At 34.6% G+C, this 15,850-nt stretch overlaps 1 protein-coding gene across 5 annotated transcripts in view; it reads right to left on the bottom strand.

Moving 5' to 3' along the window:
- RPTOR (regulatory associated protein of MTOR complex 1) overlaps positions 1-15,850 on the bottom strand; it is a 508,936-nt gene that overhangs the window by 279,319 nt on the left and 213,767 nt on the right. For all 5 annotated transcript variants that reach the window (XM_078155853.1, XM_078155851.1, XM_078155852.1 and 2 more), the window contains exon 6: positions 11,795-11,970. In XM_078155853.1, the coding sequence (XP_078011979.1) occupies positions 11,795-11,970 (176 nt within the window). The remainder of the gene's footprint in view (positions 1-11,794; positions 11,971-15,850) is intronic.

Here is a 15,850-nt window from a genome sequence, read left to right as displayed (position 1 = left end):
ATTCTTTTCAACATTTCTGGCCTCAGCACCAGCCCATCACAAGGACTGTGATGAAAAGTGGTAGAAGGGCAAAATATTTGCCTATTTCATAAACTTTCCATGATTATGGACTTTCTTCATCATATGACCTTCCTGATTGACATTATAGACACCTTATTCCACCCTTGGATCAACTATGTAACTCTAATCAACATTATCTACTGTGCAATGGTTAAAAAGATTCTTTCCTCTTGTTATTCTAATCCCCAATTCAAATCATCATTGATTAAGGTAAAAATCTTGTCCTGCTACCGCTCTCTGCAATTTCATCCTTATCTAACTTAAACTTATGTTTCCCAAATTCCTAATGCTTCCTCAGTCTTGCCAATTCATTATCCCCATTTTAATTTATCATTGTCCTAGAGATAGATGTTATCTAGATAGATAGACAGACAGATACACATACATCCTCATTACCTAGTAAAGTCTGACAAACAATAGGAACTAATTAAATGTTTATTGATTTAACATAAAATTCTAAACCAGTTTTTCCTCTAAATGAATTCTGATATTACTGTTTTGTCCTATCAAGCATGCCCCCAGTAAAAAACAATGAATGAATCAACCAAAAAGCATTTAAGTGCTTATTATGTGCAAATTACTTTGCTAAGTGCTAAGGAAACAAAAAGAAAAGAAAAAACAGTCTCTACTCAAAAGAAGGTCATGTTCTAATCGGGGAGACAAAATAAACAGGATGTTTCAGATGCAAGTCAGATAGAAAGACCTCAGTGGTTCTTAGGGTACAAGCAATAAAGCAGACTCTGGGGCTAGCACAGAAGTATGACCTGTAGTCTAAGGAGCACTAGCATTCTCTAGGCTTTTGGAATTACCTGCCCATCAGTGGCAGTTGGTCAGTAGTTGAGACTGATGGTGGTGAGGAAGATGGACTCCTCCATAAAAATTGCTTCCTTTGAAGATGATTGCAGGAGGTCAGACTAGAAGCAAGGTTAGTAGGTCTGACAGGGAAGAACACATATCTCCAGGGCTCTTCTTAGGTGAATGGTGCAGAGCTGTCTCCATGGGTTTTATAGGGAGATCGTGGCCAACGTGATGGCAATGATCAACTGGCATGTGGCCTTCTCTCTCACTGAAGATGCCTTGCTACTTCAACTTGGCTAGTCAGCCTATGCCTGTGAATGGTAGTTGGTGAGAATAGTTGGTCCCTTCTCCACAGGAATTGCTTCCCTGGATGATAGATACAGAACCTTGGCTGGAAGCAGAACTGTAGTTTGGGGGCACTGCTGCTCCTGGGGCTCCCAAGTTCATGTTCCAATTTCCACATTGCGGGCTGGGCAATAATGCCAAGGATGGTGGACTCCTCATCCACAGAGATTGCTCCCCTCAATGATGGCTGTAGGGCCCCAGGTGGAAGTAGGGATGATGGGTGGAGGTCACTGATATTCTAAGGGCTCTTAGGTTCAAAGACCCAGGCTATCTATACTGGAGACTAAAGGGAAGTGATAGTCAAAGTAATGTAAGTAGCTTGACTCATCTGACGCATGCAGCTCCAGTCATTCCCTCCTTCAGGTTGCCTTCTGCTTCAGTTAGGATGGATTGCCTCCATTATCATTAGTGTAGCACCAAGTCTATAAATTAATTTTAGGTAGCATTATCATTTTTTTTTTTATTATACTGGCATGGTCCAATCTTGAGCAGTGAGAATCTCTACAGTTATTAAGTCTGTCTTTATTTCTATTAAAAGTATTTAGTGGCTGTATTCATCCAAATCTTACATGTGTCTTGGTAAGTTAATTTCATGATAGTTTATATATTTTGTAGTTATTTTGAATGGAATTTTTTTTAACCATTTCTTCCTGGGTTGTTAGTGCTACAGACAAAAACTAATAACAAATTTTTTATCCTGCTATTTTTGCTAAATGTATTGATTTTCTTGGTTTCTTCACCCATTTTCTGGAGTTTCGTAAGGACACCATCAAATTACTTGAAAATAGGTTATTTTATTTAATCTTTGTCTTTGTTTACATCTTTAATCTTATTCTTTTGTCTTACTGCTATAATTACATATATGTGCATGTGTATATATGTATACATGCATGCACATACACACACACAAAATTTGAAAACTATGTAGAATAATGGGGAGAAGTGTTTAGGGAAAATTTCCATTGGTTTTAGGTATATAATTTTGATAACATTAAAAAAAAAAGGGCCCTTCCATATCAACGCCTTTGTATATTCCTTTCTTCCCTAGGATATGATCAGTTTATATAAAGCTACTGAGGGATGTTAAGAAGTATGTATTTAATTGAGAAATAGGTCAAATTAAGTTTATCCAACAAATCATTGTTTTATGTTTTTCTTAACATGCATATTGTTAAACTTATCCAGCTCTGAGAAGATAATATAACTATCTCTTATATTATCACCAATATCATTTTCCAGTGGATTCACTTTTTTTTTAAAAGAACTTCTAAGATATTTGGTATAGAAATATTTAATACTATTGTCTCCTGTGCCTTTAACTTAAAATAGCTTCCCTATTTGTTCTTCAGGAAGTTATTAATATTTATTGTTGCTTTATCTAAGATCACGTTATCCAACTCCTGTTTTTTAGAGCTCTGTGAAGCAATCAATTGATCCAGCTGCAAGGATGGAATTTCCAAAAAAAAACAACAAACTACAGTATGTAAAGAATAAGAACATACACACACACACACACACACACAGAGTCTCGTTCTGCTCATTTTAACCAAAAGCTCTTTCCTCTTCTACAGTCACCATGTTCCAAAATATTAATAGGCTTACCATTAAAACAGTCTGAAAGTAATAGGTCCAAAATTATGAAATATTGTTCTTATGACGACATATTAACAATTATGATGTTCAGGACATTTAATACTAAAAGCAAGTTTAAGATCTAAAAATACAACATCTTATCTGTTAACCTGGACTCTACATCCTATCCAAATAATACTAAAGCAAGGGAATAGATATCATGAGAATTGAAGAAAAAAAATAGCAAGATATAAGAAAACTAACACTGAGACTGATGTTTCCCAAAACTACTTTACACTATTTAAAAAAAACAGTACTAGGGACATTGTACCATCTGCTCAAATGAAAAGAGTAATAGGACTAGATGGATCATTTGTGAAACAGACAGCTGTTTCCAAAGGGATTTCTAATGCTATTTCCCAATGTTCCCAAAGGCCTACTGGCACAGTGGGCAGGATGCAGATGTGAATGTCCTAAGCTGAATTACCTCCACTAAATAATATTTCAGTACCTCCATCAAAACTCTGCTTCCCTGCTCTCCTGATGACAGTGAATTCCCATTAGACCTGATGTTGTCAGTGCACCAGCTATTTTTGATGCAATGTGTACTTAATATTATTGACTCTACAGTCATGCACATAGTCATACACACAAATCACATGGGAAGCCAAGCTAAGCAATCACATTCTGAATGCCCAGCAATCCAACAAGATGCAAGCAGGGGAAAAGACATTTTAGTTGCTTTGTAGGTTATAATCTGTGACAAACCACTGAAATCATTTGCAGAATGGTATATGACAATATCAGCATAGGAGCAACAATTGTTTTTTGCAAACTTAACCAATAAGAAGAATTTGCACATTTTTAACCTATTTCCCCATACTTCCACAATGACATTAATAACTCACAGGCACTAAGAGTTCCCAAGCAGTTTAAATTACATATGATCTCTACTCTACTCAGACTGTCTCCCCTAAAAGCCTATTTTGTAAAATAAGCTTGCTAGTTTTCCTTCACATACACTAATACTAGTACATTCAAAGTCTTTCATATAGAAAGAATTTCAGAATCATTTGACTGCAGAATAATATGCTTTTTTTAATACACACTGCTCTGTACAGTCCCAGAGGGCAGAACTACTGCAGAAGAAATGGGCAGAATTGGCAGAGAGGTCATTTTAGGCTTGAAGTAAGGAAAAACTTCCTAACTATTACAACTATCCCAAAGGGGTTTGGGCTGCCTGTGGAAGTGGTGAGTTCACTTTCACCTGATGAAAAGCTGATTGAGTGCACAGATCTGGTAGCCTAGCCAAGGCATTATTCTCTATCATTTATAGCGGAAATGGAGGGAGCATTTCAAACAAAATTACATGAAGGTGGTAAAAAGTTGGCAGAACGAGTGACAAAGCTAGGAGATGGATCAAGGTATGCAAAAAAGGAATATAAATGATGGAATACAAAATATTCAGTGAGGTTCAGCAGTTGCATGGGAGCTTGCAGATTATCTTCAAAGGGATTGAAATAAGAATGTATAATTGATTACAAGAAGTTGCACAACAAGCACTTTCATTATTTCCTTGTCTCATTGTTTCTTTGCCTGAAAATAACAAAGTTGTCTCATGGAAAAGTCCTTCAGGCTTCACTGTCCTGGATAGCAATAATTAAACAATCCATAGTCATTTGCAATAATGTCAGACTTCTAAAAGCACAACAAAGCAAGGCTAAGATAAGAGCCTTATTCTACCCACTTGTCGTCTTCAAGGAAAAATTAGGTAACTACTTGAGAGTTGATGGTAAATTACTAAGTAAAAAAAGCAACAGATGAAGCTATAAATGAAAAGGGATTTTAAGCATAATTTTTTAAAATTTTACAGTAAAAAAAGCATTGACTTCTGAGTAATGTTAAAGAAACATTCTATTCTAGCTTTGTTAAGAAAAGCCACAACTCCCTAAAAATCTATGGCCTGGTTAGGCAATATTTATTCAATGATTTTGTAAAATTCTTAATTTATTAGTATTAACTCAAGTGGTTCTACGACAGATGGAATAAGCATTAAGTACCTACCGTGCATCAGGCAGAATGTTAAATGCTTTACAAATACTATCTCACTTGATGAAGAAGAATGTACACACTACCAATAGTGGATAATGAACAAAAATATTCCTTTGCTAAAGAGTGAATATTCCCATTAAGTGGTTTGTAATTCACATTTCCAGAAATAGCATTGTGCTTTCACAATGCCTTTTGTTTTAAATATTTATTAAGTGTCTGCCAAAGATGTAAGACAACTATGGCTACAAAAATGAAAAAATAATGGAGTACCTGTCTCCAAAAAGCTTGAATGCTGTGCTATGAGGAAGGCAATGTAATGTGAAAAAGTAAAGACAGCACAAATTAAAATAAGAAGAAGGGATAAAAGTTTATATTTTATCCTATACTTAATGGGAGAGTCATTATAAATTTTTTTAGCAGGAGAGAGGCATGTTCAGACATGTACATCAGAGAAAATTAATTTGGCAGGAGCATGAAGGATTATTGAAGAAGAGAGAGAATGGAGGCAAGAAGATCAATAAGGAGGCACAGCAAACCTCAGAGACTAACATTCGTTGTTCAGTCATTGAGTTGTGTCCAACCCTGTGACCCCGTGGACCATGGCACACCAGGCCCTTCTATCCTCCACTTTCTCTCAAAGTCTGTCCAAATTCATATTTCTTGCTTCCATGACACTATCTATCCACCTCATCCTCTTGTCCCCTTCTCATTTTGCCTTCAACTTTCCCAGCATCAAAGTCTTTTCCAATCAGTCCTGTTATCTCATTATGTGGCCAAAGTATTCAGCTTCAGCATTTGTCCTTCCAATGAATAGTCAGAATTAATTTCTTTAAGTATTGATTGATTTGATCTCCTTGCTTTCTAAGAAATCTCAAAAGTCTTCTCCAGCACTAGAATTTTAAATAATCAATTTTATGGCATTCAACTTTCCTTGTAGTCCAACTCACGACCATACATTACTACTGGAAAAACCACAGCTTTTACTATACAGAGCTTTTTGGCAAAGTTTGTATGCTTCTTATGTATGCTCTGTTTGTTAGTATGCTGTCCAGATTTGCTATAGCTTTCCTTTCGAGGAGCAAGGGTCTTTTAATTTCATGGCTTCAGTTGCTGTCCACAGTGATCTTTCAACGCAAGAATACAAAATCTGACACTGCTTCCATTTCTTCTTCCTCTATCTGCCAGGAAGTGATGGGACTAGTTGCCATGATCTTAGGTTTTGGTTTTTTTTCTTAATGTTATGCCTACGCTAGGTATATATCACAATGGAAGTCAAAATTAGAAATGTAGGTCCTATATATAATGAGATATTATAACAGCACTTTCTAGGGTAGCAAAGAACTAAAAACAAGGCAGGTATCCATTAATTGTTGAATTGCTTTAAAAAAAACCCTATGTAAATATAATAGAATATTATTATGTAGTGAGAAATGAAAAATGGAAAGCATTCATGGAAACATGAGAATAATATAATGAATTGATGCACAGCAAAATAAGCAAAAACAAGAGAATATACACAATGAATGTAATAATGTAAATTAAAAGACAGAAACTCTTAAGGAACTGAAAAACCAATCAAAACCATAGAGAACATATGTTCTCAATAAATAATAACACATTACCCTTCTCAAGGGAGAGAGTTAATGGAAAGGAGGATCAATGACAGAAAGCACTATGTGCATAGGTGTGGAATGTTTTTGCTTATTTTTTTATCCTCCAAATTGAAAGCTCAATCTAGTGTGCATGTTGATTACTGATTGATTGAGGCTGAAAGACTGTGACATAAAAGGGCACCAATAACAGATTTTTAAAAACAAAAAATAAAATTACTTTCCAAAAGTAATTGCTGTCTCCTAGTCAAGACATAAAGAAAAATCACTTCTTGGTGAATCAGAGATGATTTGAATAGATATGTAAGACTAAAAACTGTTCAGTCCAGCTAGATAAAATGATAGCAAGCTTCTCATCATTTTGTACTTCTGTTCCAGGACATTCTCGCATTTGCCATCCATCAGTCACTAGGTAAGGTAAACATAAGGGGAAAATTTTCCATTATGACAAAAACACATTAATACTTTGTCATTAACATTTAAGCACCTTCAAATCCTTCTACTTAATTGATGGGAAGGAAACAAGCCTCTTACCCTCTATCCTATCCAAAATAATAGCTATCATTTTCATTAATAGACAATAGAAATGCATATAGCATGCTGCAATAGATACATCAATCTATTTTACAAGTACCCTAGTAAATTAAGTGCCACTGAATTGTAATTTTCTGTTGTACACAATATACACATAATAAATTCAACATTGTGTTATATTGCTCAGAGAAGTAGGAAATGGCTAGAGGAAAAAATACATTTTGAATTGTGATATTATATTGAAATATAGTGAGGAAGGCAGACGAAGAGAGTAGTTTAATCACTCAGTTCAGGGTTATTGAAACCATAGATTTCAGAAGAGTGAGATTGACTGAGCCCAATATTAAGTTTTCAGGGGCCTACATCTTCTACCAACAACTTCATCACTAAACAATGGATTTATTGATACATTCATTGTCATTTTTGCACAACTAAACAGCATCCCCTTCAAGTGAAAATGTAATTATGCTCAAGGAAGACACACCATTCTTTGATCACTACTTTCCCATCTACACCTTACTTGATGAGTGAGTATATCATAAAAGATGATAACTCATACACAAAACATGAAAGCATATTTATTAGTCAAGTCACTAGAAGACTTAGGAAGAGCTCCTTCAACCTGTCATAAATCAGCAATGTTGCTTTTTACATTTCACTACCCATAAAAATGACCACTGCTTCTCCTCCTTCTGTTCATTTTGAGGGAATGAAAGATTCTGAGATCATTTAAAAGCAATAAGCATACTCATTGCCTAAAACATAGCATCTACTTGTTGCTCAGATTCTGGTTGCTTATAATACAGATACAAGTTTCTGATCATTCATCATTAAAATGTTTATCCCAATGTTACTATGCTCTAAAACCTCATCCTTAAAAATGCTCATCTCTCCAAAATCCTAATTCTGATCTCTACACTTTGGAATCAAGCCCCATTACTCCTCCCATTCTTAAGATGTATTTAGTGATTTTAAATGCTGCTCCACAGAGAAGTGCACATTTCATTTAATTATGATTACATAAAATGTGATATACTGCTCCTCTTAGGCTAATAACATTCAGTAAGGTGTACCTTCTTTCAATGAAAAAAGGTTTGTTGTCAAAAATATCCTCTTGTAGGACACTGTTTAATTGTTCTGGAGAGCAGTTATAGTATGCAATTTTGCCATATTGATTTTGGATACATTCCTACAGGAAAAATATTTTTCTCTTATAGCTCAGAATGTCAGACAGTACCAAATAAGGTAGAATCAACTAGTAGTGATGTCAGGTGAAAATTCTGCCACTTGGGGGAAATATGCAAAAAATTCAGTAGGAGCTGATTCTCCTAATTATTATCAGAATGTATACTGAGAAAACAGTGAAGATAGGGTGAAAAGAAATGAAAAAATGAGATAAAAGAAATAAATTCAATGAGATAGAGGTTTCACAGCTAAAATACTGAATACAGTGTTGGAATGAGGGATTATTATACTAAATGGTACATATAAAGTCCAATTTCATGTCCTATTTTGCTTCTCTACCCCAATGTAACTTCCAGTGATCAGGAGATTTGTACAAGGGAGAGTGCCGATCCCACAGAAATGTCATGGTAAGAATAGCAATAACAATGAGGTAGGCTTCAAGAGCAGCAGGTAAGGTTGGGGGAAACAATGAGTGAACAGACTTATGTTGTATGAGTATGCTTCAATGGCTACATATGTATATATAAGTGTTTATATGATTAGGGCAGTAGAAAGTGGTAGAAGGTCTAGAGGAGGAATGTAGAATAAATTGTGGGGCTAAGAGATTGGCTTATCCCTAAATAGTGGTGTGTAAAAGGAGATATCTCTCTGGGATACATAAGGCCAGAACCCCTCACCAGTCTCTTTTCTATGATCTATTAAATGTCTGTGACAAGGGGCTGGTAGATGGCACAGTGGATAGAGCACTGGCCCTGGAGTCAGAAGGACTTGAGTTCAAATCCAGCCTCAGACTAGACATCTGATACCTACTAGCTGTGTGACCCTGGACAAGTCACTTATAACACCAACTGCCTTAAAAAAAAAAGGGAAAAATGGCTGTGACAGTAGTTCAACAATAACTCTGCTAGTTATTCAGTACCCAAAGAGGTGGTATATCTGGGCCAGGTGACTTGAACTCAATAAATACAATTAGATTCCTTCTTACTATCTCTTCACTTACTTTAGACATCAACTTCCTGTTGATTATATATTTTTTCAAAATAATGGTCAACCAGTTAGTCAACAAGCACATATAAAGTGCCTTCTATGTGACAGGCATTATCCCCATTCTCCTTTGTAGAGAAAAAATTAATATAAGAATTGACCAGCTCTACCTTTGCTCTTTTGTCAATTACCATCGTCCTAAGGTAAGTTCCTATCCTTTCTTGTAAACAGCCTTTTTCTCCTTTTTAAAATGTCCCAAACCCATTTTGTTGTTCTTAGGAAAAGGAATACTCATGCACTGGGGGTAGATGTGTGAGCAGTCCAATAGTTCTCAAAAGTAATTTGGGATTATATCCCAAAAGTTGCCAAACTGTATATATCCTTCGAATGAAATATAAGACACCCAAGATACATGGAAAAGATCCATATTACAAACATATTTATAGCAGCACTTTTTTTTAATTGCAAAGAACTGGAAACAAAACTAATGTCCATCACTTGAGGATAATCTGAAGAAATTATGGCCCATGAATATAACTGAATACTGTTGAAATGTAAGAAATGACAAAAGGGATTCAGAGAATTCTAATATGAACTGATACAAAATGAGTTTTGCAGAACCAGAAAAAATTTTTAACTAGCTACACCATTTAAAGGAACAATTTGATCAATGCAATAACCAATCACTTCTCTGGAAGACTGGATGAATCATGCTTCCTGCTTCTCACTGGAGAATTAATGGATTCTCAGTACAGAATGATATATACACTCCAAGACCATCTATTTTTAAAAGGTTTTCTGAATATTAAAAAAATACTTATTTGTTAAAATGAAATGTGTACTTGGGAAAGGGAACACCATGGCCAGGAAGTGGGGAAGAGTGATTGATATGCCTCAAAAAACTGAAACAAAGAAAAGATCATGAATGAAATATTTTTTAAATGTCCAGTAGACAGCAGAATGAAGTTCAACCAGTGACAGACAAAAAAGGCAAACGTCAGTATTTCCATGTAAAATTTCATGTATACTGAAAAAAAAAATGAATATGGTATGATCATTGTTTCATTTACCCCAAAGAGCCTCTGAAACAGCTAACATATCCTCTTTTCTCCACTGATACATCTACAACCCTAATTAAGGACTTTATCACACCTCTCGCCTGGACTATTGCAATAACCCTCTAGTTGCTCTCCCTTTCTCAAACCTTTCCCCTCTCTAATGGTCCTCTCCTCAGCTGCCAAAAGGATTTTCCTAAAGAACAAGTATCATCAAAATACCTCTACCTCAACCAATAAACTCCAGTGGTTTCTGATGAACTACAGGATCAAATATAAAGTCCTCTGTCATGGAAAGCTCTTTGTAAATTGTCTACTTACTACTTTTCCAATACTCTTACATTTTAATTTTACTTCCCTTTATGCACTCTAAGATCCAGCTACATTAGCCTCATATTCAATAGTCTATCTCAAGTTTTCTTAGTTTTGCATGAACTGTCTCCCATACCTGGAATACCCTTACCTCTTAGGTTACTGGATTCCTTCAAGACACAGCTCAAATCCTACCTTCTACAAAAGGCCTTAGCTAATGCTAGCTGCTATTGTTTCCTTCTGCTCTCAGATAGCCTTCCATCATCTCTGTGTATATGTATAAAATCTTATTTGCCAAGTCATTCACATGTAAGGTCCTTGGGAAGGGACTGTTATTGTTCTTGTATTCCCAGAACTCAATGCCTGCCAAATACTAAGCACTTGACAAATGCTTCTTGACAGGAAGACTGACTCATATAGCCATGCTCTTTTTGTATACTTCTTTGTATATGGAAATGATCATGTTTGTTGATGATTATCAAACTCATATTAATCAAAAAATTAAAAGAAGAATTACCCAAGTTCTTTCTTTCTTATTTACTTCCTCAAGAAAGCTATTACATATGTGTCCTGGACAAAAAAATTAAAAACATCACAGAGAAAGAAGGCTATTTATTAAAAAGTAGCACAGTGGTTAAATTAAAAAACAAAACAAAACAACTAAATTCCAAAGCAAGAAACAGGCAACTCTATCACTGACTCATGGAATCTTAAGGAAGGTATGTGATCTTTGTGACCATTATTACAGAAAATGTTGGCAAAAATGTTCTGAAATTCTAAGAAAGGTGCTAAAAAGCAACAACAAAATAATTATTAACAATAAAATTTTAAAATGTTATTCTAAATGAAGCACACAGTTAAATATATATATGTATATTCCACTTTAGCCTTCAGGTTTACATATAACTAAGTTCCAAAACAACTCCCTTTGGTACTTACTAGTGATTCAGCACTCTTATAATGATCCAAAACTACAAGGCTAAAAACAGTCTTGGTGCTATTAAAAAATATAACTACACATCTAACTGGTCTCTGAATAAACAGGTTTCCTTAATTTCTAGGAGTAAATCTCACTCTTAGCAAACATAAGTAGCAATCTCGAATCTAAAATATGTAATTAGGATATAATATTTTCACTTTGTGGCTTTGATTAATAAGATGCTGTCCAAGCAACACTCCTTATAGCTAGAAAACTGACCAATGGTAAGAAGCATAGTATGATGAAAACATCTGGGTCAACAAGTCCATTAACCTAAAATTCATGTCTCATCAAGTAGAAACACTTACCATCTGAGCGCAATTTTGATAGGTGTTGTAAGGCATGATGTGAAAAGGTCAGCTGGAAGGTCAGGGATCATAGGTAGTAGTTCATTAGCTTCACATGCTGCTAGCTGAATGCAGTTTTTCATTGATGGGGGCAAAGGCATCTGGGCAAGTGGATGACTTGGGTTAATTGCAGCTACCTACAGGGGAGAATGTTAAAGAAAAAAAGTGACTCATTTGGAGAATAACTTGGAAAATATATCTGAGCACAAAAGAATGAACCAGCCATCACTGGTAGTTTTGGATTTTCTCTGGAGTTTTTTATGCACTGAATCTGCTATTTTTTTGAGTTCTGAATTGATAACAAGGGAATAATTGCGAGACCTGCGAACAAGAACATACCATTCCAAAATTCTTTCTTGTTAGCAAAGCTAGACTAAATTTAGAATCAAAGTCAAATATGCCAAATCTCAGTTTTGAAATGCAAACACTATGATCAGCCTTTCAAATCTGAAAAACAGGGACTAACTTACTATTGTGCATTAGAGAAAAATATGGTTTATCTTTCCTTTTTCAAAAGGTAGGTAGTGGAACCAACAGCAAAACAATTTTCCTCTTTATAACCTAAGAGCAATGAGACATACACAGGGCAACTAACTCCTTTTGCAGTTTCTTCAAAAAACAATTATTCAGATTTATATTTGGTTCAGACTCTAATAGTAAAGTTGAATGCTTTTACTAAGTATTCAAATTGATGATTTGGAAGAAATCAGGTGATTTTGAAGAAAGAAGAATCTGAAATTTCACAGAAAACATTATTATAAAATGACAATCTTGCCCAAATAAAATAATTCTGGTTTCATAAGACAGTAATATCTTGTCTTTGTTATGGAAAAAAAATAAATTTACCAGTAAAGTGGGGGTAATAATGGCTATTCTTTAATTATTTCAATAGGAAGTATGTTTGAAAGCACTGTAAGCAGTTAGGAAGGAAAGCACCATATAAATCCAAAATATTATTTTTATTTTCCCATGATTACATGAAATAAAATCTCAACGTGTGAAATGAAAATAATTAGTTCTCTATAACCAATTAAGGTGCATTAAATTCAATGCATTGGAAAGTCAAAGCTCAGTTAGTAGATGAAATCATTCATACACACAGTATGCCTGTGGTTTAGCAACAGGAGAGTTAATTTCTACTACCTAACACTCTCAACCATCATTCCCATGCAGTCAAAAAGGATGTGCTCAAAAAACGCAAACATTCTAATATTTGCTAAATAAAATACAATTAAGAGAGTAAATCTCCTTTGAAATCATGCAATGAATTCCATTTGTGCCATAGTGTCACTCCATTACCATGAGTACAATCAAGTGTTTACTGCAATAAAGAAATTCCATTTATCAAACAGACAGCAATACTGTATCAATGATTCATGAAAGACTAATAAAATTAAATCTACTGAGCACGGTGATTTTGATTTTGCTGACCATTTATTTTGTACAGGATCCTAACAAGGAACAAAATCTGGCAGTTCACAACAGGTTTTCTTATCATTTACAAGAAAGAATGAGATTCACAAGAATACATGGCATGTCAGTATACTGTACTGAGATTTCTTGATCCTGAAAATAATTGGGGAGAGGAAAATTTCAGAACTAGTTTTGTTAAAAAAAAATACTCTGAACTGAATAGAGCAAGATAGACATACATAAGAAGTAACTTGCTTTAGAACTGGCCTGTGAGTCACTATCAGGTTATGTGGGATCCACAAAGGGAATAATTTTATGATCTGAAGATCACCATCACAGCAGGAATCACTCTAAAAAAAAATTTCTAAAATACCTCCCCACACACATGTGACACAAAATGTAAATGTCGCGTATGAAATAAAATAGATGATAGCATCACAGTCAAATGAAGAAATGAGACTAGAGAGACATAGAAAGAAGTCCTTCAATAAGTTAGGTCCTTCGTCATCCTCTGAATTACTAGATCACTCTAGCAAGAATCCTCCCCTCCTCCCCAGTATTTATAGAATGTTCTTCCCCAGCTCCCAGGTGAAAGCTAGAATATGAAGGTATAAGCCACATATCTAAACCTATATATCTACTGCCACATTTTTCATAGCACCTAGAGAGAGCAAATTAAAAACCTACAGCCTTTCTTACTGACATTCGAAGAGCAAGCATTATTTACACAAAATGAAAATATTTAAATTCATTTCCCTTAGAACCAGACAATTAAAAAAAAACTTCTAAAGTGACCAATTTGTTATTAAAAAAACTCTTAAGAACTGTACTCTACTCCCTCCCCTCCCCACCACCCAGGATATGTAATTACTTGAATAACTGGAAAGATACCATTATAATACTTATGGGTAGTCCTACAAGAAGTAGTTGAAATACCATGTTACACTGGCAAATGTTGAACTATTTTATGATGTGTCTACATTTTATATCTATCCATATCAGTGTGCTCACATTACAGAACCCCATTGCAAACAAGCAGGGCATTTTTGAAAGGTACATGCTAAAAAAGAGTTGCGGACTACTAACAAGGATATAAAAGAATATTTCAGATCACTGATACAAGAAATGAAAAATCAAAACAACTCTGGGTTTTCACCTCACACCCACTGAAGGGGACATAGAAAAACATGCCAGCACTGCATTTACTGGTGATGGAATTGTAAATTAGTACAACCATTCTAAAAAGCTGTTTTTGAACTATACAAACAAAATTACTACAATTGTCTATATCATTTGGAACAGTGATTCCATTGCTAGATATAATATACCCTAAAGAGGTCAGAGACAAAAAGAAAGGCTCCATATACACAAAAATGTTTATAGTAGCACATCTTATGTTAGCAAAGAACTGGATGGAAGGAGATATCTATCAACTAGGGAATGGCTAAACAAACTGTGGAACATGAATACAATGGAATATTACCGTGCTACAAGAAAAGATGAATATTGATAACTTCAGAGAAACAAACTCTTGCATAAGATGATGCAAAATGAAGTAGAGGTAGGAAAACAATATAAAAATAACTACCAATGTAAATGTAAAGAACTTAATATAACTTAAAACGAATGCTGAGAAATTATAAAAAACAAGCCTGGCCCCAAAGAAGATAATATGAGAAGAAACCTCTCTTAGTTCCTTTGCAGAGAACCGAGGAAGTGAGATGGTATGTAACAATGGAGTAACAATGTATATACATTTTTCCATTGACTGATCATTTTTTATTTTTCAAAATATTCTTTGTTTTAAAGGATAGCTCTCTTGAAGGGAGAGAAAAATCTAGGTGATATAAAAACAAAAGTTATTAATACAAATCTATTTTAACGAGTATAAAAATTTTGTTAATGATTTCTAGCTTCAAAAGAACTTACCTTGTGTATAAATTTCTCCAAACCCTTTTTTTAAGTACCAAGTGCTTAAAATTGTTAATGTATTTATCATAGCAATCTTTTGCCTCCCCCCAACCCCCAATTGTGTTCTCCTACCTTAAGCAGATTATCACCATTGAATATGGGTATACATAAACAGCAGAGTTAAATGACTTACCTAAGGTCAAAAAAATTATTTGGAAAGACAAAATTAGAACCTAGATCTCCTGTCTGTTGGGATGTTTTCCATAACATTTTGCTTCTCTTTTGAATAGGGATACTCTCTACCCAAAACATATGCTATAAGGTTCAAAGAAATAATGACGAAATACCATTGAGTATTTTTTTTAAAGATAAATGCATACATAGAATGACATACATACTCAGAAGTGTATAAATGCATCATATGATTACTGTATTATAACACAGTGATTTAATGCTTCAACTTTCCAAATAGAGAGCACTAAGCATGTTTCATTAAAAACCTATCACACTACAAGGACAACAAATTCTAGAATACAATGGCATAGTTACAAATAAACAAAGGCTTAAAGTTTGTTATGAACACTGTAAATTTTAATACATTTTCTTCTAAAAAGTAGAAAGGGAACATTTTTAAAAAGTAAGGCTCTTCTCCAGCTATACACACTAAAAGAGCATCAGCAAATCCAACTTGTA

Source organism: Phascolarctos cinereus, unplaced genomic scaffold (assembly GCF_003287225.1).
Source record: "Phascolarctos cinereus isolate Bilbo 61053 unplaced genomic scaffold, phaCin_HiC Scaffold_5;HRSCAF=322, whole genome shotgun sequence".
In the NCBI taxonomy this organism is placed as follows: domain Eukaryota; kingdom Metazoa; phylum Chordata; class Mammalia; order Diprotodontia; family Phascolarctidae; genus Phascolarctos; species Phascolarctos cinereus.
Note: the sequence above shows the minus strand (reverse complement) of the source record. Positions and strands in the feature narration are given on the sequence as shown.